Genomic DNA, 23169 nt, shown 5'->3' on the forward strand with positions numbered 1-23169 from the left:
ATCCCTGGTCCGGGAACTGGATCCCACGTGCATGCCGCAACTGGGAGTCCACATGCCACGACTAAGGAGCCAGCAAGCCGCAACTAAGGAGCCCGCCTGCCGCAAGTAAGACCCAGCGCAACCAAATAAATAAATAACATAAAACCAAGGAAAGCCCCGAGGTAAGCAATCCCAAGTGCTTGCAATCGGAAAGCGACTGCTTATCAAGAAATGTGAATGCCAAGGGTGGTCGTTCTCAAAGTGTGATCCCTGGACCAGCAGCTTCACCTGGGAAACTTGTAGAAATGCACAGTCTTGGACTCCATCCCAGACCTACTGAATCAGAAACCCTGGAGGTGGGGCCCAGCAATCTGTCTTTTAACAAGTCTTATAGGTGGTTCTGATACATGCTCAAGATGGAGAACGAAGGAGGCACCCATAGCGTCTGCCCGTTGTATTGTCTCCATGTGCCCGATGAGCAAACTGAGACGCCAAAAGGTGAAAGTGACCTATCCAAAGCCACACAGAAAATAGGTAGCAGAGATGGGTCTTTTGTCTCTTTCCACCATACTGTCATGTACAGAAGTAACACTAGCATTTTAGACTCTAGGTAGAGGATAAAGGTGAGGTCCCAGAGCTCCCCTCCCCCCACTCCACACCACCACCACTTCGCCCTGCTTTCTAAAGCAGACGTCTCCCCCTGGTGCATCCAAATGGTTCTCTTCTGGGAAGCCTGCCAAGCCAGGTGCCCCTCCCTTGGCTCTCAGCTGCCCTCACCGCCTCCACTGGGGCAAGCCCTCTCCACGCTCACCCTCCAGGTGGCAGGACATGTTGGGAAATCCGAAGCAGCTTCTCACGAAGGCGGGGTTAGGGTGAGATCCCTGGGGTGAACCAGCCTGGCCTCATCCTCACCAGGAATCTCTGTGCTGGGGCTTTGCGATCCTCTTCCCTCCCCTTCTTGCCCTACAACCTCCCCCTCTCCCCTCCCCTGCCCTCCCCTCTGTCCCCACTCCATCTGCTGCTCCTCCTGGCCAGGCTCCTCCTCAGTTGGCACAGCAGGAAAAGAGAACAGGACGGTTTATTTTTATCCTAAGATACTGCTTAGGGGGAAGGGGGCACCATCTGACCGAGAAGCAGCAGCTCCTGTAGCAGTTGGGAGGTCAAAAGGAGGTAGGAGGCCCAGGAGCTCCCTGGGAAGGGGCTACCGATGTAGGCTCCAGAGAGCAGGTGGGGCTGGGAGAAGCAGCATAGGACTAGGAGTGGGGAGCTCTGAGGGGCACCACTCTGAACGGCTGTGTGACCATAGATAAATTACTTCACCTCTCTGGGCCTCCACTTCCACCTCTGTTAAAGGGGGAGGAAAGGAGGGATGCTGGCCCTGCCTGCCCCGAAGGCTACTGTTGTGAATGTGAATCACACGGGGAAAACCCTTTGCAAACATGATGCCAAACGTGAGTGCATGTGGAAACCGCCTTAGAAGGGCAGCAGCCTGGGGGACGTCCTTATTTATCCTCAGAAAGTGCCCTCATTCTGTGAGCCTGACAGCATGTGAAGCAGCTCATGTCACCCAGCATGTCCGCCCCCTTTTTTCTTTTTACATGTTTGATGACTTTTTAATTACATAAGCAGTCTGTGAATTCACTCTCCTTTTGGGGAAAAAAATGAAGCATTATGGGAAAGTCAAATCTTTCTTTAACCAACCCTCCCCCGGACCCTTCTTCCCCAACCAAGACATTACAATTCTTTGAGCTGAGCATGTTCTGTGTGTCCTTCCAGAAACCCCCTGGCATACCGACATATATAACATATGCTATGTTTATACACATATCTGTAGAAGATATATTGTTTTGGGTTACTTGCTTTAAAAAAAAAGTTTCCATGCCCACCATTCTACAACCTGCTTTTGTTTATTCCCCCATGACAGTGTTTTCAAGATCCTGTTGCATAAATATATTACAGTTTTATTTAGCCAGTCCCCTGTTGATGGACAGTTAAGCAGCTTCCAGTTGCTCACTGTCACAAACAGTGCTGCGATGTGTATCCACGCATATGCCTCCTGGGCTCACAGAAGCCACCGCGTTACATCTGTCGGCACCGAACCGCTGGGTTGGAAGGTTTGGTGGATACCATTGTATGGCCTCCCCAAAGTTTTGTTACCATCTTTGAAATCAAGTTGGGAGATTGAATGGGCTCCACGGCTGGGGTGAAAGGTTCCCCGAGGTGAACTGTTTCTGGACCTCAGGGGTGCAGGCAGAGGGGGTCTGTCCCCCTCACCAGCAGCAGCCCCAGGCTCTCCAGCCACGTGCCCACATGCCGGTGCCACCACGCTCCTGGGCACACACAGCCTCACTCTCGCTCCTGCACGGAGATGCGGCTCTCTTTGCCATCCTCCTGGGCGACCGGCTGACACCAGTGTAAGGTCTCCTGCACCGGAGGGGTGGAGTGGGGGCCGAGAAAATCCTCTGGATCAATCGTCTCCACAGGATCCTGCCTTTCAGCCTTAGGGTGCAGGACCTGGGGAGGCAAGGCTTGGGGTTACCCCTAGCAACATTTCTGAGCCCTTCCTTGGAAGCGATCCCACTCCTCACCCTTTCCCCTTTCCCAAACGGAGGGTCAGTGCTCATTCCATGGGTGCGTCCTGCCCCCTGCTGGCCACACTGAGGGTGTCAAGAAGCTTCCGTAGTAGGAGCCAGTAGGGTTAAGGAAGTGTCCCTCCATCACCCACCCATGGATCCCACACCAAGGCCCCAAAGATGCAGTTCCCCCACATATCCAATGCCAGGAAAGAAGAGCAAATGTCAGACTTTGCCAGTGGTGCTGCTGGGGCAGCTCTGTGGGAAGGTGAGCTCAGGAGATGAAAAAGGCTGATGCTGAGGGAGAGAAGGGGAAGAGTCCTGGAGCACAGGGGAGGGGGCGAGGGAACAGACCTTGAATCAATTTTTCTGCCATATAGGCAACAATGAATCAGCCTTTCTTTCCAGTCTGACAAAACTGAGCCGGTTCCCCAGGGTGACCTACCTTAGTCTCCTGCTTCTTGATCATCTTTCCTAGAGAGAGAGAAAAACATATAGGATGGGGAGTCACTGAGGCCAGATCAGGAAACAGGTGACCCGTCAACTGTACCCTGTGCTGCCTCCTCCCCCATCACCTCCCCACCTGGGGACTCACCGATACAGGTAGATACCAGCAGGACAGTGAACAGGATCACCATCGTGATGGGGATCACCACCAGGGCTCTCGTCCGATTCTGGAAACCTGGAGAGATCAAGACTTCAGTGATGGCTCCCCACCGCCCTTCCCAAAGCTGCTGCACCTTGCTGGACTTCAGTGTCTAAACTCATCCATATCAGAAGTTTCAAACAGGTGGCCCCTGGTAAAATGTGGCCAGCAGATGTCTTTCGTGTGACTGGCACATTTTTTTTCCTTTTTTTAAATATTTGCCAACATTTTTAAATTGGGAGATTGTATATTTAAAATCTGGATATCTAATTTCTCTTGCAAATTTGGAAGATCCAGCCCTAGTGGGCCAGCAGCCCACATGGCACCCATTGGCCAGAACTGAGTGGTGATGGTTGTCTCCACCGGGTCACTACACTCCCACCCCTCCCTACTCTTTGCCCAATACCAAGGCCCAGCATCATTTATGTCTGTAACATTGCCTTTGTTATAGAAGAATGGAGGAGAAGGGAAAGTATTTCTTGTGCCTAAGTCTCTATTCTAAATGGGAAAATGAAAAAAAGACCAAGAGACAGGGTAAGGACTAGGGTAAGGCGAGTGAAGCACTGCCTCAGGACAAAATTTAAGGGGACACCAAAAAAACTCAATAATTGGGACGTCCCTGGTGGTCCAGTGGTTAAGACTCTGCACTCCCAATGCAGGGGGCCCGGGTTCCATCCCTGGTCAGGGAACTAAGATCCCACATGCCACAACTAAGAGCCTGCACGCCAACTTACATGCCGCAACTAAAAGACCCTGCATGCCATAACTAAAAGTCCCGGATGCCGCAACTAAAGATCCTGTGTGCCGTAACACAGGATCCAGTGCAGCCAAATAAATAAATAAATATTTTCTTTAAAAACTCAGTAATCAAGATAAGTCATATTTTAATGTCATGTTTTAAAAAATCATATCAGCAAAGTCTGGCCCACAGGCCAGCTGCCTGTTTTTTTAAATAAAGTTTTATTGGAACCAGGGATGGGATTAGGGTGAGGCAAGTGAGACAAGGTTGTACAAATACAGGGTTGGATCCTGTCTTTATTTAAAATGTTGCTATTCTGTTCATTATGGATTTTTTGCATTAATTTTGATTTTTTTTATATTGCATCAAATAGTTATCTTGATTACGGCATTTTTCTGGCACCCCCTTAAATATTGTGCCCAAGGCAAGTGCCTCCCTCACCTCACTTTAGTCCCAGCTCTGCCAAGAGGAAAGTGAATTTTAAGAAAAAGAAAAGAGTATATTTTTCTTACCCCTGATCTTTTCACTCATTAACATGATCCTGCCTAATCCCTGTAGTTATGTGAGTCTGACCTGTGCTGTATGCCAACCTCCTAATTCTAAAATCAAAACTGAGGCCCTGAGGGAGTTCCCTGGTGGCCTAGAGGTTAGGATTCTGGGCTTTCACTGCTGTGGCCTGGATTTGATCGCTGGTCAGGGACTTGAGATCCTGCAAGCCGCGTGGTGCAGCCAAAAAAAAAAAAACTACGGCCCTGAGAGGAAACAGAGTCACACCATGCTGGTCCTCAATGTGCAGGGTAGCAGAATAGCATTGAGGGAGCACCTCCAAAGTGCCAGAACCCATGCCAGGTACTTACACCACCCTTTTAAGGGAGGTGGTAGTATCCCATTTCACAGATGAAGAAACTGAGGCTCGGGGCGGGGGGGAGTAACTTGCCCAGGCTCCACAGATAAGTGGCAGAGCTGGTTGCCACAATTCCAAACTGCTCCTCCTCTTGCTTTACCTCCCCTCCCTCTTTCCCTACCGGTGCTTCCAGGTGCCCCAGTCTTCCCCTCAGCTCCCCACCTTCCTAGCCTGCTGCCGGGGCCCGTTCTCCAGGACTCACCACAGACAACATTTGTCTTGTTAGTCCCTGCGTGTTGTTCCACCAGGCCTTTGCTCTCGCAGCTGTGTACAGACACGTGTATACACACACACACACACACACACACACACACAAAGAAAGAGACATTAAGTTTCCCCAACCATGCGATTTCCAACCCCAGAGGGAGACAGCCAACAACCAACAAGTCCATGTTCACTGAGCACATATTATGTGCACCCTCCTGGGCTGTTTATTATGGGCATGACACAGACTCTGTTCTTACGGAACGCGTGAGTGCAGAGGAAAGATGATGGTATGTCTTGAAGGAGTAAGGAGAGTCTCTGATGAGGGCCAAGCTTTGTGATACAGGCTCACGTGAACAGGGGATTGTTCAGAGAAGAGGAGACAGAATCCACAATGGCTGGAATGGAGGGATGGTGGGGGATTCTCAAGCTCGGCACTACTGACATTTGGGGGCCACATAATCCTTCTTCTGTGGTGGGACCTGTCCTGTACATTGTAAGATGTTTAGCAGCTTCCCTGGCCTCTACCCACTAGATGCTAGTAGCCTTCTCCTCCCCAGCTGTGACAACCAAAATGTCTCCAGATACTGTCAAATGTCCCCTGGGGGAGAAAACTGCTCAGCTGAGAATCTCTGGTTTGAGGGTCATCCAGAAAGACTTCCCTGGGGAAGTCAGAGCTGAGTAGGCCCTTGAGGGATGTAAAATTTAGAGCATCAGTATATTCTCTTTAAGCAGGACAACATGATATGAGGGATTAGGTGGGTGACATACCGGATGGTATAAGGAAACTCTGGAAAACTGGGTCTTTAGAACCAGATCACTGATAATCAGCCATGAAGGTTTCAACTGGATTCAGCTAGTGGGTCATGTCAGCATCCAACCAGATGACTTAAGTTGTGAGAGGACTTAGTTGGCCAGAGAGCTCCCAGGAGGAGAAATGACAGAAAAATGACCAGCCAGGAGGCCATTGACAGAGTCCAAACATGAGATGATGAAGACTGGGCCAAAGTGGTCCCAGGAGGAATGGAAAGGGATGGACAGAGAAGGACATTGCAAAGGAAAAAACACCTAAAGCTGGAAAAAGAGAGAGACGCTTCAAAGAAAGCACATACACCAGAAGAGTGCTTAAGAGTTTTCGAAGCACGTTACATGTCTTTTCCTCAAACCTTGTAAAATGAAGGTCATTCCTATTTTCTGAATGAGGACACCGAGGCTCAGATGAGGGTCACACTCCCACCCCTTCTAAGCTGAGTGAGTTTGGAACCCAGTGCTCTGGCTCTATGACATAAAGGAGCCTCCCTTTCTCATTGAACATTTATCAGCAAAGATTTATTGAGCACCTACTATGCATCAGGCACTGTTCTAGGCATAAGGATGCATCTGTGGAATGAAAAAAGTCAAGTCTCTATAGTTAAGGAGTTTACCATCTACTGGAGGAAGGCAGACAGTAAACAAATAACAAAGTATATATGGGATGCTACTATTTGTGTGAAAAATATGTCTGCATGTGTGTGCATTTATTTGTCTGTGCATAGACTCTCTAGAAGGACACACATGGTCCAGTGTCTGCTGGATGGTTGAGGGTGAAAGGGAAGCGTATCACTAGAGGCCCTTTTGTGCCTTCTGTCCTCATGCCTGTCTTACTCATTTTTTCAAATTAAATGTAAAAGGTTAATCAGGCGTGTGTTTAAGGTATTCCAGGCAGAAAAGGTTGATGCAAGAGAACGAACAGTGTGTTGAGAGGATTGCAAGCAGCATGATGTGGGAAGAGGTCAGGAAATGGAGCTAGAAGGTCGGAGGCCACGCACAGGATTCAGGGTTTTATCCTAAAGGCACAGAGAGCCATGAAGCATTTTAAACAGGGAGTGCCGTGATCCAAAATGAATGGTGGAAAGTTTACTTCAGCAAAGGGATGGAGAACCAGCTGAAGGGGAGAGAGTAGAGGCAGGGAAGCTGGTGAGGAGGCTAAAGCATCATCTAGACCACAGTGATGAAGCCCAAGCTGACGTGGTGACAGTGGGGATAAGTGAAAAGGAGGAGGAGTCCCAAAACATTTGGAAGGTCAGATGGACAGGACCTGGTGGTTGATTTGGGGATGGGGGTAAGGGGAACCCTGGAACGGGTGCCCAGAGGCATGCTTGTGCCTTTCACAGCAGGTGTGGGGAGCAGGCAGGTGCCTGTGGGTTGCCTGCACGGAGGTATACCCTCGGCAGTTAGATATGACAGTCTGGGACCCAGGAGACAAATCTAAACAGGAGACGTTGATTGGGAACCATCCAAGGGCAATGGTAGCTGAAGCCAAGTGTGTGGATGAGATGGTCCAGGGGAGGCGGGCAAAGTGATGGGGGAGTAGAGCCTAGAATAAATGCCTAGAAAACCAGTTAAGGAGGAGGAAGCAGGAGCAGAGGAGGGGTACAAGGAATGGAAGAGAGGTGTCACGGCGCCCCCAAGAAGGGAGGGCTTCACCAAAGATCAGAGATCAGCGGTATCTATTACCACCAAGAGAAAGCAGGCAAGAAATGCTGAAAAGTGTCTGTCTAGTTGGCCACGAGGTCACTCTAGAAGTTCTACAGGTGTACGAGTGTGTGTGGACATGGAGAGCAGGGGGCTGAAGGACAGGTGGCCAGAGAGAATGGAAGCAGGTCCCATGCCCCTCTTGGGGCAGGAAACACAAGGGATGAGTCCTTATACCTTGTCCAGGGGTGACACTTTTCAAAAGCAGATGACACATTGGAGAAGAAGCCGACCGAGCAGGGTTCACAGATGGTATCAGAAACCCCTGTAGCTGGGAGGGTGGAGGAGGAGATAATCATCATGGTGGACCACCTGTCTGGCTCTCAAGGGAAGTGGCAGGCAGGCAGGACTGGAACAGCATCCTGCTTTAAGCACTTCCCCCCCCCGCCACAGCGTATACCTTTCCCTGCTGCAGGCGGGCCCCAGGAAGACTTCTCCCACTGCCCTCTCAAGGCAGATCCCCATGGCAGGAGGCAGAAGGCAAAGTTTCTATTTCCCACCTGCTCTGGTGGAGATATCAATGTAGGTTGGTCCCTCCCCGCCAGGGCTGAGTGCCCACTGCCCAGCCCCTCTCCTTTGGCCTTCACCCCCTCTCTCCTGCCTCTAGAGCTGATTCCCAGACAGACCACTTACCGATCTGCTTGACCCCAAAGCCAGGGAGACACAAGCTGTGCGGGGTACAACTTTCGCAGGTGTGACTGGTACAGTGTTGGCCTTCATTACATATGCAACTGGTGTCTGTTTCCGTGGTGCCCTCCCTCTGGATCTGGAGCCCTAGGTCTGTGCAGGGATGGGCAGGAAGGTTGGGAACCCCTTACTGGCCATGCTTGGGGGGTCCCGATCCTCATACTTCCTGTTCTTTTTCTCTTAGACCCTCTTCCAAGTAGGGATGGCAATGAAATTAAGTAACAACCAAGACAACCCAGACTCTAACCAATCAGAACAGACCCTTGCTATAAAAAAAAAAAACAAACAAAAACAGAACGGCTGTGCTGTCAGGAATGAGCTGGAATATCAGCCCAGCTCCCAAGTGCCCCTTCCCCAGCAGCCCACGCACTGGGGTTGCAGTATTTGTGCTGGTGACAGTATTTCTCTCTGCTGTAGGTGGCTAGGAATTCGCCTTTACTGCAGGGAAGGCATTCTGTTTCGGTGACCTCTGTGCAGTCGTTCACCAGTTTCTGTCCTGGAAAACATCAGGAAATGAGGTAGCTCCAGCTAACTCAATGAGTCAGACACTGAATTGAAAACTGATGAGGCTGGGCTTTAGGGAGGGAGATTCAAAGATGACAGTCTCAGACCCTTCCAACTTTCATAGTCTGGTAAGGGACATAGAAGAGATAGGAACCCTAGTTCTGGGTAGGCAGAGAGGGACCCCAGAACATCCTGGGGCAGAGATGGAAAATGCCAGGGGTCAAGACACGAGTTTATAATTGACACAGGGGGTCTGTATCTGCCAGCAAACCAAGAGGGGTCCCACTATGGGGCTAAAGGGTTAGCATCTCACCTGGTGGGCACAAATTACAGCACCGACTGTTTGTAACGTATTGGTTTTCTCTGCATGAAGTGGATGGTTCTGGGTGGACCTAAAAACAAAATTGGGCAATTTGAAGGGATCTTGAAATCTCCGATATAGCCTTGGCAGACAGGTGCAAATCAGCCAGGACAGAGGTTAGAACTGAAGTGGAAGTCCAAAGCAGAAAAACAGGGCCTGCATGTTATTTGTTGTGTTTGTTTTTAACTAAACTGCCAACTAGTATGATTACAAAGGCACCCAGAGAATCATTCTGGTATTTTACAAAGTAATTGCGCTGGAAACTCACAATATTCACTGAACTAAACAGATCTTCCTTTTGGCTTGACTCCTGAGTCTTTCCTCTACCCAAAAACCCAAAAGCACATGAGGACTCCAGTATCTCCCCTGGAGTCCTGAAGCTGGCTGACTCCAGCTGGTCCTTGTCCCGACTGGGGCTATATTTAGCACCTGGCCTCTTCCTTCTATTCTTTTGCTCCCCACCCTCTTCCCCTCTCCAAGCCTCATCATGTTTTCTCCCTCCAACCCCTCATCATCTGATCATCCAATCCCTCCCTCATGAAATGCAAGGATGGAGAAGCCAGAAGAATAAAATCCAACTCTTTTACTTTACACATGGTGAGACTGAGGACCAGAAAGGCTGGGTCACTTGCCCAAGGTCACACAGTGATAGAATCCAAATGAGAACTCAGGTTTCAATACTCCCTCTCTCCAACAACTTGAGTCTCATCTGCACTATTTTCACTACATCCAGGTCCCACCCAAGCTATTCATTATTTCTTGTTCATTTAAATACACTTATTTTCAACGTAAACCTCATATCATTGCCATGAGAGAAAAACCAGTATCACTTCTCATAAATAAAAGGCAACCCTAAAAATAAATTCAACAGAAACAAAACGATGTTATTAAACCCCAGCTGATTGCTTTGCTTGCTGACAGCCCTCTACCTCAGGCCTGCTCTTGATTTTTGTTTAAAAAGGAGGATTAGCAGGCATTTGAGAGGTATTAACTATATTCTAGCTCCAGCGACTTCCTTCTTGAAAAAATGAAAAGGATTTTAAAGAGAACTGTAAAGTGAATCTATGTTGTTAATTCTATATCCTTGTGCTCCCTAAAATCATCCCACACTTTGGGAACAGCCTGTGAAAAGAACACAGCTTTAAGGGTCAAACAGTTTAAGGTTCCAATCTTGACTTTGTAACACTGAGCTAGTTATTTTGCCTCTCTTAGCCTCAGTTTCTACATCTCTAAAATGGGAGTAATAATACCTGCGCCACAGATTAGGTTGTGAAGATGAAAAAGAATAGATGTACATGGCCTGGCATAGTGTCTAGAACACAGTAGGTGCTCATTGAATGGCAGCTTTAATTATCATACATATGTGAGTATCTGCTTGGATGCCTAGCAAGCTGGCTAACTGGCTGGCTGTCCAGGATCCTGCCCAATTGGTGGCTCTCATTCAACCTGGGTGGGCAAATTATCTGACCCCAAATGGGGAAGGAAATAGCAAAGGCTACTGCTCCCACCATCACATCACAACACACTATCCCATGAGTGTTCTCCCCGCAAGCCTGTGGACTTTCCCACCACACTCCCGAGCAGTGAAAGTCCTTTACGCCATTTTCAAACACACGAGAAATACAGCTCCTCCTCTGTAAATCTGTCAATCTCCAGTTCCCACTTCACAGCTTCGATCCCTCTGACACAAAGGAGCTTAGGACCAAGGCTTGGAGACTCTCACCATCCGAGAGGCAGGCTCAGGAATCAGGCAGATGTAGATTTATATGCAGGTTCCACCTAGCCATGAGGACTGGGGCAAGACACTTTCTCTCTCTGAGCCTCAGTTTGCTCACCTGTATAATGCGGCGGTTGAAAGAAATCAGACCTAGAGTGTGTGTAAAGCTTCCTGACCCACAGGAAGCTCTCAATAAATAGCCCCACAGCCTAGTCTCCACCTGGAGCTAAAACTGGGAGTTTGTTCTTGAGAAACCAAGACCACCCTTCACCCTACCTCCCCTGGCTTTTCTCCACTCCTCCTCCAAGAGCCCTCTTCCTGCCTCCTTTCTCCCTAAGAGCCATTACTTAGAGTGAAAATGAAAGCTCTGGGACCAAAGCAGCTTCCCCATGGAACCTCTTCCCTTGCCGCCAATCCCCTACTTCATGGGTCACTCCTGCCCTGCCTTCATGCCAGAAACTACAGCCCTTGAAAGTTAGGGGGAGACCAGAGGGGTTGGGATGAGAGAGTCGGGTACTTGGGGGATTCCCAGCCTCCAGAATGAGGAACTACAAAAATACACTTAAACTAAAAGCGAGTCAAGTGTGGAACTCTGAAAATCCCGGAGATGTGCTTGGTTGGGCATATCTGAGCCCCTCTCGTGCCTAGAGAAACCCCTGCTGGTCTCCTAGCCCTTTCATGGTCCCGTGAACTGTTCAGCTCCCCAGAGAGTCCCCTATGTCGTCTTAAATTCAGGAGGCAGAGACACAGCCTTGGGTATTCCTCCTAACTTGGATCACCCAGGATTTGCAGCTGGCGGTGGGAGTGTTCAAAGCTCCTTGCCTTCTCAAAGAAGCACCTGGGCCTCTACACTCATCCCTTGTTCCCACAAGATGCCCTGGAAGAAGGGCAGCCCCAGCTGGCAAGGAGATGACAACCACTCACAGAGGCTGGCGTCTGTCCACAACGGGAAAGAGACAGGAAACTAGCCAGACCCGCCCCTTCTCTTGGCTGGCCTCCCTTCCCGCTTCTGAAACCCCTCACCGTCTCTTTGTGGCCAGCCTCTGAGGCAGACCCGGACTCCAGTCTTTTGACCAGATAAAGGCTTCAGGTTCCCAAAACCCCAACCCCATCTGCGCTGGCTAGGCACATTTCCTGCAGCGACCCCACTATGCGCCCTCTGTGGGCTACCTGGGACCCCAACCTGGGAGGAGAGAGAGGCAGCCCACCTCATTCAGCCCGGACCCGGGGTACCTTACCCAGCTTCCACCCACCCTCCTGTCCCCCCAAAATCAGCTCGGAAGGTCCCCTCCCCGAAGTATTGCTTCTTTTCCCATTCCCTACTCTCTAATCTCAAATTCCCGCCTCTGGTCGCAACAGAAATTCAACTTACGGCTGTCAAGAAGCAGCCCCAGAGGAGACACTGCAGAGGCAGACGAACCATGGCGAGGTGAGAACCAGGCGGCGCGAGGAGAGAGCGCCAGGACCGGGTCTCTTCCACTTCCACTGTCCCAGCCCATGGACACTCCCAGGAAAGGGGCGGGGTCTTCGGGGACCAATCCCGATCAGCCTCGCTGACGGGGGCGGAGCTCCGGGCGAGTCACTTTTCTGGGATTTCCCCCAGGACAGTCCCGGGTAGTCTAATTCCCCAAGGAGTTTAGGGACGCCCCTGGGGCGGGGACGGGTCGGGGAACCGGGAGGCGTGGTTCCAAGCCCTTCTTGAGACTCCTCCCCCCCCCGGACTACAAAGGCCGAGCTGAATTGGCCTAGGAGGCAGCCCGCTTCCTGGGGGTGGGGAGGACGCGAAGGGAGTGAAGAGAGATCCCTATGGGTGTTGGGAAGACTCCCCCGCCCCGGTTCTTCCCCGCCGCCTCCGGCAATCCCGGCAGAACCGAAAGAGTCCCACACCGCGATGGAGAGGCCTGAGGAAGTTCCCAGAAAACGGGAAGGTCACAGCTGAGTGGTGAGAGGAGGGCTGGGGGGGCCTTTCATGGAAAAGAGTTTCTCAGCTTACAGTTTCGCTCTCTTTCAAAGGAAATTCCCTCGCGTGGGCGCAGCGTCCCAGCCTCCCCATCCATCCATCCATCCATCCATCCATCCATCCATCCATCCATCCATCCATGCAGTCCCCACCAGATTGTATTCCATCCCAGTTCCCATCCACCGCCTGAAGACAGGCACTTAGAGTAGATCAGACTTTCGTGGGATCGTAGGACCCCTTGAGAATCTTAGGACACTGGAGGCCCCCTAGTTCTGCAGAAACACACACACCCTTGTACCTATTATTTCCCCAGTTCAAACCCTCCTAGCTGTTCTTGAACCAGTGTTAACACTCTCTGCTCTGCAGCAGGAAGCAGCTGGGTTCTGGTCTAGGCTCTGCTTCTGATGGGCTGAGTTTCCTTGAGCCTCAGTTTTCTTCAATGAAACCTGAGGAGTTTGAACTAGACAGTGGTTGGGGTGATGCCCCTCCAAGCTCTGAATTTCTGGACTGGGCCAAAAGGCCAGACTGCACAGATCAGGGAGGATGGGAGAGGAGAGGGCTGCTAACCCCATTCTCCTGGCTTCTGCTGCAAAGGGCACATTTGCAGACCTGCAGATTCTACCTCCGGAATCCATCGCCTCTTTTCTATCCCCCCTGCCACTACCCTAATTCAGAGGCTCAGCATCTTTTACCTGGGCTGCTGCAACAGCCTCACTCATTCAATAAGTATTTGTTGAATCTCTGCTATGTTCCAGGCAGCTTCCCCACCCCACCTTTCTCTCTCTCTCTCTCCCCCTCATTGTTTACTTTGTTGCAGTTCTCTCTTGTAGGATCTGATCTGATCAGGGCACTTCACTGCTTAAAAACTCTGCGCTCCCCTATGCCCTCAGGATGCTCCAAGTTCCTTCTCCTGTCACAGCTGAGTCTCCACTCAGCCCCACCCTCTCCTCCTACACTCACACCCTGCCATGTCCTCCATGCACGCTGGCTTCAGCCATACTTGCCATCTCCCCACTTTCCAAACACACAGTTTTTTCTGTGTCTTGCTGTTTTCTTCCTTCCTTCTCCTTCCTCGAATGAGTTTAAATTTCTCCTCCTCTTCAGTTAAGCCTCCTCTAACTCCCTGAGACAAAGGTAGATACTCCACCCCACCTTGGCCCCTGCCCCCATGTTCCCACATCATTAGCATGCTGGATTATCACCCCCATCTGCCTGGCCCCATTTGATGGTGAGCTCGTTGAGGGCAGGACTGAATCTATGCCAGTCCTGGGCACCAATACGCATTTGCTGAATGAATAAATGAGTAGGTTTTTCTTATTCTAAGCACAGCCTCCATCGGGAAGGAGATACAAAGCTGGTAGTCCCAACACAGACCTCAAGTTGATGGTCAGACACCAGTAGTCCCAGAACACTTGAAAACAAAGACCAGAGGACGTCATGAAAGCCACATAAGCATGCCTGGGATAGAGAGAACATTAAAATATCTTTTCCCTTTTTAACCCACACTGAAAAAACAAGCACAGTTTTAATTCCTAGGGGGGCTAGGGAGGGCGTTACTATAATAACTTCAGCCATTACTTATTCTTTATTTGCTTGATTCTAAAATTGGACCCTTCACAAAACTGCCTTGGGAAGCAAGTACACAGAATTAAAACATTAATTATGTTATATAAAACATATCATAGCAGCAATTAAAGCAGCTTAAATTACTGTGTGAAAGAATAAATAGTAGCCTTTGGGTGGCCCCATGGGGCGAAGACCAGATGAGATAAAGGGAAGATATTTTAGTATATGCATATCCCAAGGAGACATGGGCTGGCGGGCATGGGCCCAGAGAAGGCATCGAATCTCCTTGCGCTGGAGAAGGAAAGAGAGACAATGACTTATGGGGAGGGTGGCAATATTTCAGAGTCCCATCAAAGGGTGGAACTATGAAGGGTTCAGTGATGGGAGTAGGGCAAAGGACATTCCAAAGAGTGGGGACCCAGGATTTTGGAATCACAGAGGAAATGGCCTTTGCAGGGAGGTGGGGGTCCCAGGGCCAGGTGAATGGATGAGAAGCGTGCCTGGAGGTCAAGTCCACAGCACTGCCAGAATCCAGCTACTAGAAGGTTCTAAGATGCAAACCCGATTGTGCTGCTCCCAGGTTTGAATCAACTCCCCAGAGCCCTCACTCCTTAAGCCACAGGACCTCAAGGCCATGGGTTTCCTGGCCTGCCTCTCTAACTGTCCTCCCTGCCTTCAACTTACTCTCCAGACTGTGTTGTCATCTCTCCCTGGAAAGCCCTTTCCCACTGTCCTTTCATTGAACCAACTCTTTCTCATCCTTCAAGGCTCAACTCAGGTGCCCCTTCTCTGGAAAGCCCTCTCCATCAGCCAACCTGGGATGTGCACACCTACCTCCCTGGGCCCTCTCAGAACCCTGGAGCTGCTTGCCTAAGCAAGACTCCAGTCCTACCAAGCCATATTTCAGTTATTCTGTTTACTCACAGTACCAGTGTATTGAGGCAACTCAACTTGGTGGGATATAATAATAAAGCTTTTTTTCCCCTAATCTCCTCCTTCAGCCCTGCTGAGTTGAATCTCCGTTTTCCATCCTTTAATGACATCTTGGGCAGATTGTATTCCTTTTGGATCACTTTCTGTTGTTAAACCTCCATCCTTGAAAGCTTCATTCTCAAACTCTATTTAAATCTCATTTTATCATCTCCCTTACTTATCCAAGGATTGACTTGTGCCGGGACCCCACCTGTTTGGATAAAAAGTGGAAAGGGGGGGGCATGGCCTGGTTGGGAGACACGCCCTAGCACCCTCCCTTTATTGAAATTGGGAGTAGGGAGCAGGAACAGCCCTCTGCAATATAGGCCTCTCCCTGTTGCTTGACCCTGCTTCCCTGGCTAACCCAGGGAAGCAAGTGTCCATACATGGTTTCTCATGGGGTGCATAAGTAAGTCTCTTAGGTACGGGCTTCTCCACTGCAAGGTTCTCTGACGAGGAGCATCCAGCTCCGACTTGAGCTCTCCTACCGTGCCCCACCACCAGGGCCCCTGCCACTGGTGGGGCCCTCTTGTTCAGCAGTCAGCCTGCTTGAGTGGGGTACCGGCAAGCCTGGCTAATTACTGCAACATCCACTTGACCCAGAGAAACTCATACATCCTGGCCAGCTACTCCACTTCCTCCCCTCTCCATCTTTCTCCCTCCCTGCTCGGAGAAGCATAGCAAGTCCACTACCAAGTAGACCCCGACTGGGGAACAGCATCCCAGCATCCCCTTCTTGAAGTCACCCCTCAATATCCAGGAGGGACTCCCAATTAAAGGTGTGGAGGTGGGGATTGTCTTCTGCCATAGACACTATATTCCTCAATAAAGCCAAAGAACCCCTCCCTCCCCAGGATTATTTATGGGCAAGGAAAAGGAAAGCAAGGTTTTGGCTAGGGGATATAGGACAAGTTCTACCCCTTTAGTAAACCTTGGAGAGAAAGTATCTGGCTCCCATTTGGAATGCAGGGTACATAGGGCCGGTGGCTTTTACCAGCTCCTAAGTAACAGGGAACTGTCACTCAATAATGTTTGGACTGGGCCATCCTCATACCTAACTTGATTCCTGGAAAAGAGGATCTTTGTAGCCAGAGGCCCACACGGAGCCCAGGCACATGCTGGATGCTGAACAACTGTTGAATGAATGTGGGACCGTGAAATGAGACTGAAGGGATCCACTGGAATCCACCTGCTCGTTCCCACACCATCCAGGGTAACTGCCCATCTTCCCCAGATGACCGGACTCTCTAGCTGGGATTCCCAGGCCCAACAGTGGACAAAAATCTTTCCCCTCAGCTCAGCAGAGTTGGGTTGGAATTTATCAAAGGGAACTAAGGAACTCAGGAAGGAACCCAAACAGAAATTAAGGAAACCCCCAAGCTAGCAAAACAGACGGGTGAGCTGACAAAGAAGTTCTTTATCATGATCTGGTTAAAGCCACTCACTGGCTTGGCTGATCCTGATACCCAGACAAGGGGACCTCAGGTCTGATCCTCAGCCTTCTCAGACTCTGATGTCTGGAATAAGAGATGGATTCGGTTGGGGGAAGGGATCCAAGTGCTTTACCATGGCCTCGAGATCCTGCGTGATCTGGCTTCCGCTGACCTCTCCCTCCACTTGCCCACTTGCCTGCTACACTGCAGCCATCCAGGCCTCTCAGCTCCCGCCTCAGAGCCTTTGTCCGTGCTGCTCCCTCTGCCTGAAATGTCTGTCCTTTCACGCTTCATCTGCTGACTGTCTCACCATTCAGCCCTCTGGGTAAATGACACCTCCTCAGAGGGGCTTTCCCTGCTTACCTTATCTAAAGTGAGTTCCTCCACTACCAACTCACCTTTCCCACTGCTGTCCTCTCCTGTAGCACCCGTTTTAGTCAGGGTTGCCATTGCAAGCAAAAGAAGAGAGAGTTGGCGAACTTAAATAGAAGAGAGCGTTGGAAGGATGTCAGGCAACTCGTAGAACTGATGGGAAGGCTGAAGAACCAAACTTAGGCAGGAACCGCAGGAGGCAGGACACAGTCAAGACTCTGCTACAGAACAGGTCTTACAAACCAGCTCTGTGCTAGCCCAGCTCCAAGAGCCCTCAGTGATCCTGCCTCCTGGCCTTCCCACCCTTGGGTAGTCCCCTCCCTCATTGCGCCAGGGTTGGTCTGTGTGACCAGTAGAAACCAGGAGAAGTGATGATATGTCACCTCCAAGGTTACTTTCTAAAACTACTGAGGCTTCAGTTGTATGTGCTCTGTTGCATATACTCTCTCTGCCTCTCCTTCCTCTCTCCTTCTTTCTCCCTGTCTCTCTCTCTCTCTCCCATCAGGTGCTCTGGGGAAGCCAACTGCCACGTCATGAGGATACCCAAGTAGTCTATAGAGAAACCCACATGGATGGCGAGGAACCGACGCTTCTGGCCATCAGCCACATAAGAGAGTTTAGAAGTGGATCCTCCAGCCCCAGTCAAGCCTCAGATGACTGCAAACCCAGCTGACACCTTGACTGCAGTCTTGTGAGAGGCCCCCTAATCAGAACCACCCACCTAAGCTGCTCCTGGATTGCTGGCCCACAGAAACGGTGAGATAATAAATGTTTGTAAGTCACTAATTTTAGGGTAATTTCTAACACAGCAATAGTTAACTAACACAACCTCTAAATGACTCTGAAGTTGAGCATCATTCCCTCAAGGTTCAAAGTCTTGGGAAGGGACATCAGAATGGCCATCATGGCTTACACTCCATATTCTGGTTGCCAGGAGGTAGGAAAGACTATCTGTGTCCTCTTGTTCTCCTTGGTGGGTCCTGCCCCTGCCCCATTCTCCTCAAATGAGAAGGATGTTTAGATGCTGAGCAGCCAAAACAACTTATTTGCACTGCCACAGTCCTTCAGGACATTTACCACGAGTTGTAGTTCTCTATGTGGAAAGGCATTTTCTCCTTTCCCCTTCCTCCTCCTAAGTTTGGGCATACACCAGACCCCAAAAACAAAGAATGCAGATACTTTCTTGGCCCAATAATGTGGAGAAAATATCCTCAAAAGTCAAAAGTCTGATTGCCTTCAAAAATACCAAACCCTGAGAAAAGAGCTTTTCTTCTCAGTGAATTAATAAGGGAAAGAAAATAGAGTTTGGGAATCCAGATGAAGAAATACAATTCTGCATCTTTTCATATAGCCGAAGCCCAATGAATTATCAAATCTTTCCTGCTCACGTTATATATATGAAGCAGACACTTTAAAAAGACCAAAAAGGGGAGTTCCCTGGCGGTCCAGTGGTTTAGACTTGGTGCTTTCACTGCCATGGCCCAGGTTCAATCCCTGGTCGAGGAACTAAGATCCCATAAGCAGCGCGGCCAAAAAAAAAAAAAAAAAAAAGACCAAAAAATTACCTATGGTCCCATCCTGAAATTAAATCAATATTTTTATTTGTACATGTCACCTTGTTACCCTTGTCCATATATACCTTCAGATTTTTCTTTCCCAAGGATATCATAGGCAAATTTCCTGTTTTATATTTTCCTATAACGTTATACCATACGTATTATTTTCACTTTCATAAATGCCTGTTTTTTTCTCTGTCTTTACAGCCCCCTCCCTGTAACAGCCTGTTAGGTATCTTCCTTCATATCTAAGGATATGTTTGGTTGTTTAGTTTTTTGGGTTTTTTTTTTTTGTTTCTTTGGCTGCTTTGGGTCTTTGTTGCAGTGCGCAGGCTTCTCTTGTTGCAGAGCACAGGTTCTAAGCACGCAGGCTTCAGTAGCTGTGGCACATGGGCTCAGTAGTTGTGGTGCATGGGCTTAGTTGCTCCGCAGCATGTGGGATCTTCCCGGACTAGGGATCAAACCTGTGTCTCCTGCATTGGCAGGCGGATTCTTAACCACTGCGCCACCAGAGAAGTCCAATATGTTTGTTTATTTCATAGAAAAAGAAATCTTTATCACTTTTCTGCAATCACTTTCTCACTTAACCATATATGATGGAAATCATTCCAGGCTAGTAGACACAGATCTGACACATTCCTTTTTTAATAACTGTGTAATATTCCATGGTGTGGACTTGTCACAATTGATTCAACCATTCTTCTGTTGACGTACATTCAGCCTGCATCCAAGTTCTTACTACTGCAAAGCATGTTGTAACAACACACATGCTTGTACACATATGCTTAGGCATTTGTACTTTTATTTCTATAAAACAGATTTCTATATATGGAATTTGTGGGTGTGCGTATTGTAAATGCTAACAGATATTTTCAAATAGTTTTTAAAAACTATATGAAGGGACCTTTACTTTGCATTCTTACCATCACTAGACGTCATCATTCATTTTACTATTTGACAGTTTGATCGATGAAGAGAGATATCTCATTGTTGCTTTAATTTACACTTTCCCAATTATTAGTGAAATTCAACACCCTATCAAAGGTTTATCAACCATTTGAATTTCCTCTTCTGTAAACTAACTGTATATATCCTTTGCCCACTTTTCTACCAAATTGTCTTTTTCTTATCAATTTCATTTATTCATTTATTCATTCAACAAATATTCTTTGAGTATTTACTGTGTGTCACATGTTGAAGTTACACTACTAACTAGACAAAGTCCCAGACCTAATGAAGATGAAACTGCACAATTCACATGGGACTTGAACCCACGGGCCAGGACTCGAACCTAGTCAGAACCCAAACTGGGACTTGAACTCACTGTCTTTTCATCGAGATCACACACCTGGTCTCAGGACTTAATGAAGCTCAGGTTCTTTACGTCTCATTACAGAAAGAATTCAGTGAGAGACAAAGTGATAGGTAAGAAGTGGATTTATTTAGAGAGACACACATTCCACAGACAGATGTGGTCTGTCTCAAAAGACGAGAACAGCCTTGGGAGAAACACTCCTCAGACAGACTGTGGGCCATCTAAGAAGGTGAGATGGACCGAAATATGGGGTGGTTTGTTTTTATGGGCTGGGTAATTTCATAGGCTAAGGAGTAGGAAGATTATTCCAACTATTTTGGGGAAGGGGCAGACATTTCCAGGAATTGAGCCACTGCCCACTTTTTGATCTTTGATGGTCGGCTTCGGAACTGTCATGGAGCTGGTGAGTCATTTAGCATACACTAGTGTATTACAATGAGTGTATAATGAGGCTCAAGGTCTACTGGAAGTCGAATCTTCTGCCCTCTTGGACCTAGTTGGTTCTAACCAGTTTATGTTGTATCCTCAATGGCTATGTCATTCTTTTAGAGGTTGTGCCCTGACCCCTTCCCTCCTATTTCAAAGAGATCTTTGTATATCAATATTAACCCTTTACTCTGTCATCCATGTTGAAAATCAGCTCAGATGTCTAATTGTACCTCCAGGCTTTCCCTGTAAACATTTTCTGGCAGACTGTTAATCATTATGGTTTCAAATTTTATGATATAAAAATACCTAATGCCAAGCTCAACTAGCCACTAATTTGTTAAAGAGAGTGCTCAGTCCAATCTCCTATGTAGCATCTTGTTGGTACCCCACTCACATGCCCTCCATATACACGTCCCTGTTCCCTACTTCAAGCACCTGTGGCCTCTGCCTGGGGGGCCTTGTGTGGTTACTGGAGCTTGTTTAGCCCTTGAGCTCAAGACAGAAGTGCCAGAGTTAATGCCTTTGGGAACAGCCATCTACCAATGACAAGGATTTGATGGATGATACCTAGCTCCCTCGTTCCTTAGGTGGGATAACTCAGAGGTGCATGTTCTACACTGTCTCCCCCATCAAGATTAAGCTCCATTGCCCACAGTGTAACCTGGTCCTTAACCCACCCTGTAATGGCTTCCTTCCCCTCCCTGTTTCACTTCCCCACTCCCCCATGTGTACTTCCTGAGGCCACCTCCCAAATAAACCAGCTGCACTTAAGTCCTTGTCTCAGTTTCTGTTTCTGGGAGAATCCAACAAAGGCGGCTTCATTTGCATATGAGGAACCGAGCAGCAGGGGTAGTTAGGTGGGTAGGAATGTGGCCTCTGAAGTCAGAGGCCTGAGTCCAAAGCCAGGTTCTGCTCCTGACCATGTGACCTTGAGCACGGTCTTAAACTCTGGTTTCTCCTCTGTTAAGATCAGGGGCTTCCCTGGTGGCGCAGTGGTTAAGGATCGGCCTGCCAGTGCAGGGGACACAGGTTCGAGCCCTGGTCCAGGAAGATCCCACATGCTGCCCGTGTGCCACAACTACTGAAGCCTGTGAGCCACAACTACTGAAGCCTGTGAGCCACAACTACTGAAGCCCGTGCGCCTAGAGCCCGTGCTCCGCAACAAGAGAAGCCACCGCAACAAGAGAAGCCACCACAATGAGAAGCCCAGGCACCGCAACCAAGAGTGGCCCCCGCTCACCACAACTAGAGAAAGCCTGCACGCAGCAACGAAGACACAACACAGCCAAAAATGAAGATAAATAAAATAAATAAATTTAGTTTTAAAAATGGGCCTAATAGCTCACATGGTTATCATAAGAATTTAGTTAATTATGTAATTTTCCTATAATATCCAGTAAAATATTTATATTACTCATTAATATTAGAAAACTGAGTCCTAGAGAGTATATGTGCCAGGTCACACAGGAACCTGGCACTCTTCTGTCCCACTTCAGAAGATTCTACTCTTGTCTTCCCATGGGCTGGGGATGTTACAGTCATGGGGTTCCACTTGTCCTGGACTTTGAATTCTCCTACACTTATAGGTAGAATTTGGTGTTTATCAGTGCTGTCCAATAGACCTTTCCAGGGGGAGGGAAACATTCTGTGTCTGTGCCAGCCAATATGATAGCCACTAACTACATGTGCCTATTAAACACTTGGGAGGTGGTGAGTGCAGCCAAGGAAGTGGATTTTTTATTTACTCCTAATAAATGTAAATAGTCACATATGGCTAGTGGCTACCATATTAGACAGCTCAGGTCCAGAGAATAGGTGTTGGGTGATGGTGGGAAGAATCTCTTAGTTCTTTTCTTCTTCTCCTGTTTTCTCTTTCCTCCTGTCACCTTTCCTAGCCCCAGCTATTCAGCCCCCTCTTCATAGCACTGTCTGCCTTTCCCTCCTTTGTACATGCTATGTTCTACGGAAGGAAGAAGTTGGGACTGTGACAACCGTTGTATTTTCATACACCCAGCAAGGTGAAACCAACTCCTTTGCGATCCCCATTCTGAAAGACAAGACGAATACCTGCTATAAATAAAGCTGAATAAGGATCCTTTTCTAGATGGCTTCCATTGTTCCCTGTTCCCTCATGGTATTCACGCTGAGATAATTTCCAGCTTCTCAGATCCTCAACAGTTATAAAACATACCATTACCTCATTTTCATTTCATTAGATTTACAGGTCACAAGACTACTTTGATCTTTACCAAGTTCATCATTAATGGTTTCAAAATAATGGTTCTTTCCGTTTCAGCATGAGCCCAATACAGAACTTCCTACTTGTGTATTCTTGTATCTCCTGCTTCCTACTTTTAACTTTGTCTAGACAATAGCAGCTAATGGAGTTTCCCAGATGCCAGTGTGTATTTCACATCCACGAAGATGTTCCACACAGCGCTCTGTAACCCCATAGCAAAAGCAGCAAAAGTAATTTCTTTCTAAACCGTCTAATCCCAGTGGATGGCATGAAAAGTCTGCCTGAGTCATATATCTGATAAACCGTCCGCTCTCCAAGGCTGATGGTACCTTTCATCAACTCCGCAGGGCACAGTGGGGCACGTGGCCTTTGGAGCCTGACAGACATGGGTTTGAATCCTGACTCTGTTGTTTATCTGTGAGCAAAGATAACTTATCATCTTTGAGTCTCAGTTTCCTCATCTGTAAAATGGAGGAATAGGATACTTACTTGGCAGGAT

The 23169-nt window shown here is 48.5% G+C and overlaps 1 protein-coding gene and 1 long non-coding RNA gene across 2 annotated transcripts; one reads left to right on the top strand and one right to left on the bottom strand.

The window, feature by feature from the left end:
• Positions 1–1867: 1867 nt before the first annotated feature.
• CD40 (CD40 molecule) lies at positions 1868–12322 on the bottom strand. The gene is made up of 9 exons (XM_082430356.1): positions 12201–12322; positions 9064–9142; positions 8617–8742; positions 8193–8339; positions 7737–7830; positions 5044–5105; positions 3148–3234; positions 2998–3026; positions 1868–2493 (listed from the first exon to the last, which is right to left on the bottom strand). The coding sequence occupies exons 1-9, from the start codon at positions 12249–12251 to the stop codon at positions 2326–2328; spliced, it is 843 nt and encodes a 280-aa protein (XP_082286482.1). The 5' UTR covers positions 12252–12322; the 3' UTR covers positions 1868–2325.
• A 48-nt stretch (positions 12323–12370) lies between these two features.
• On the top strand, positions 12371–21610 carry LOC309645391. Its single transcript, XR_014254858.1, has 3 exons — positions 12371–12770; positions 17637–17887; positions 21400–21610. It is a non-coding gene; the product is annotated as an uncharacterized lncRNA (long non-coding RNA).
• Positions 21611–23169: the final 1559 nt, after the last annotated feature.

The sequence above is a fragment of the Balaenoptera physalus genome (genome assembly GCF_965194825.1).
Source record: "Balaenoptera physalus genome assembly, chromosome: 16".
In the NCBI taxonomy this organism is placed as follows: Eukaryota; Metazoa; Chordata; class Mammalia; order Artiodactyla; family Balaenopteridae; genus Balaenoptera; species Balaenoptera physalus.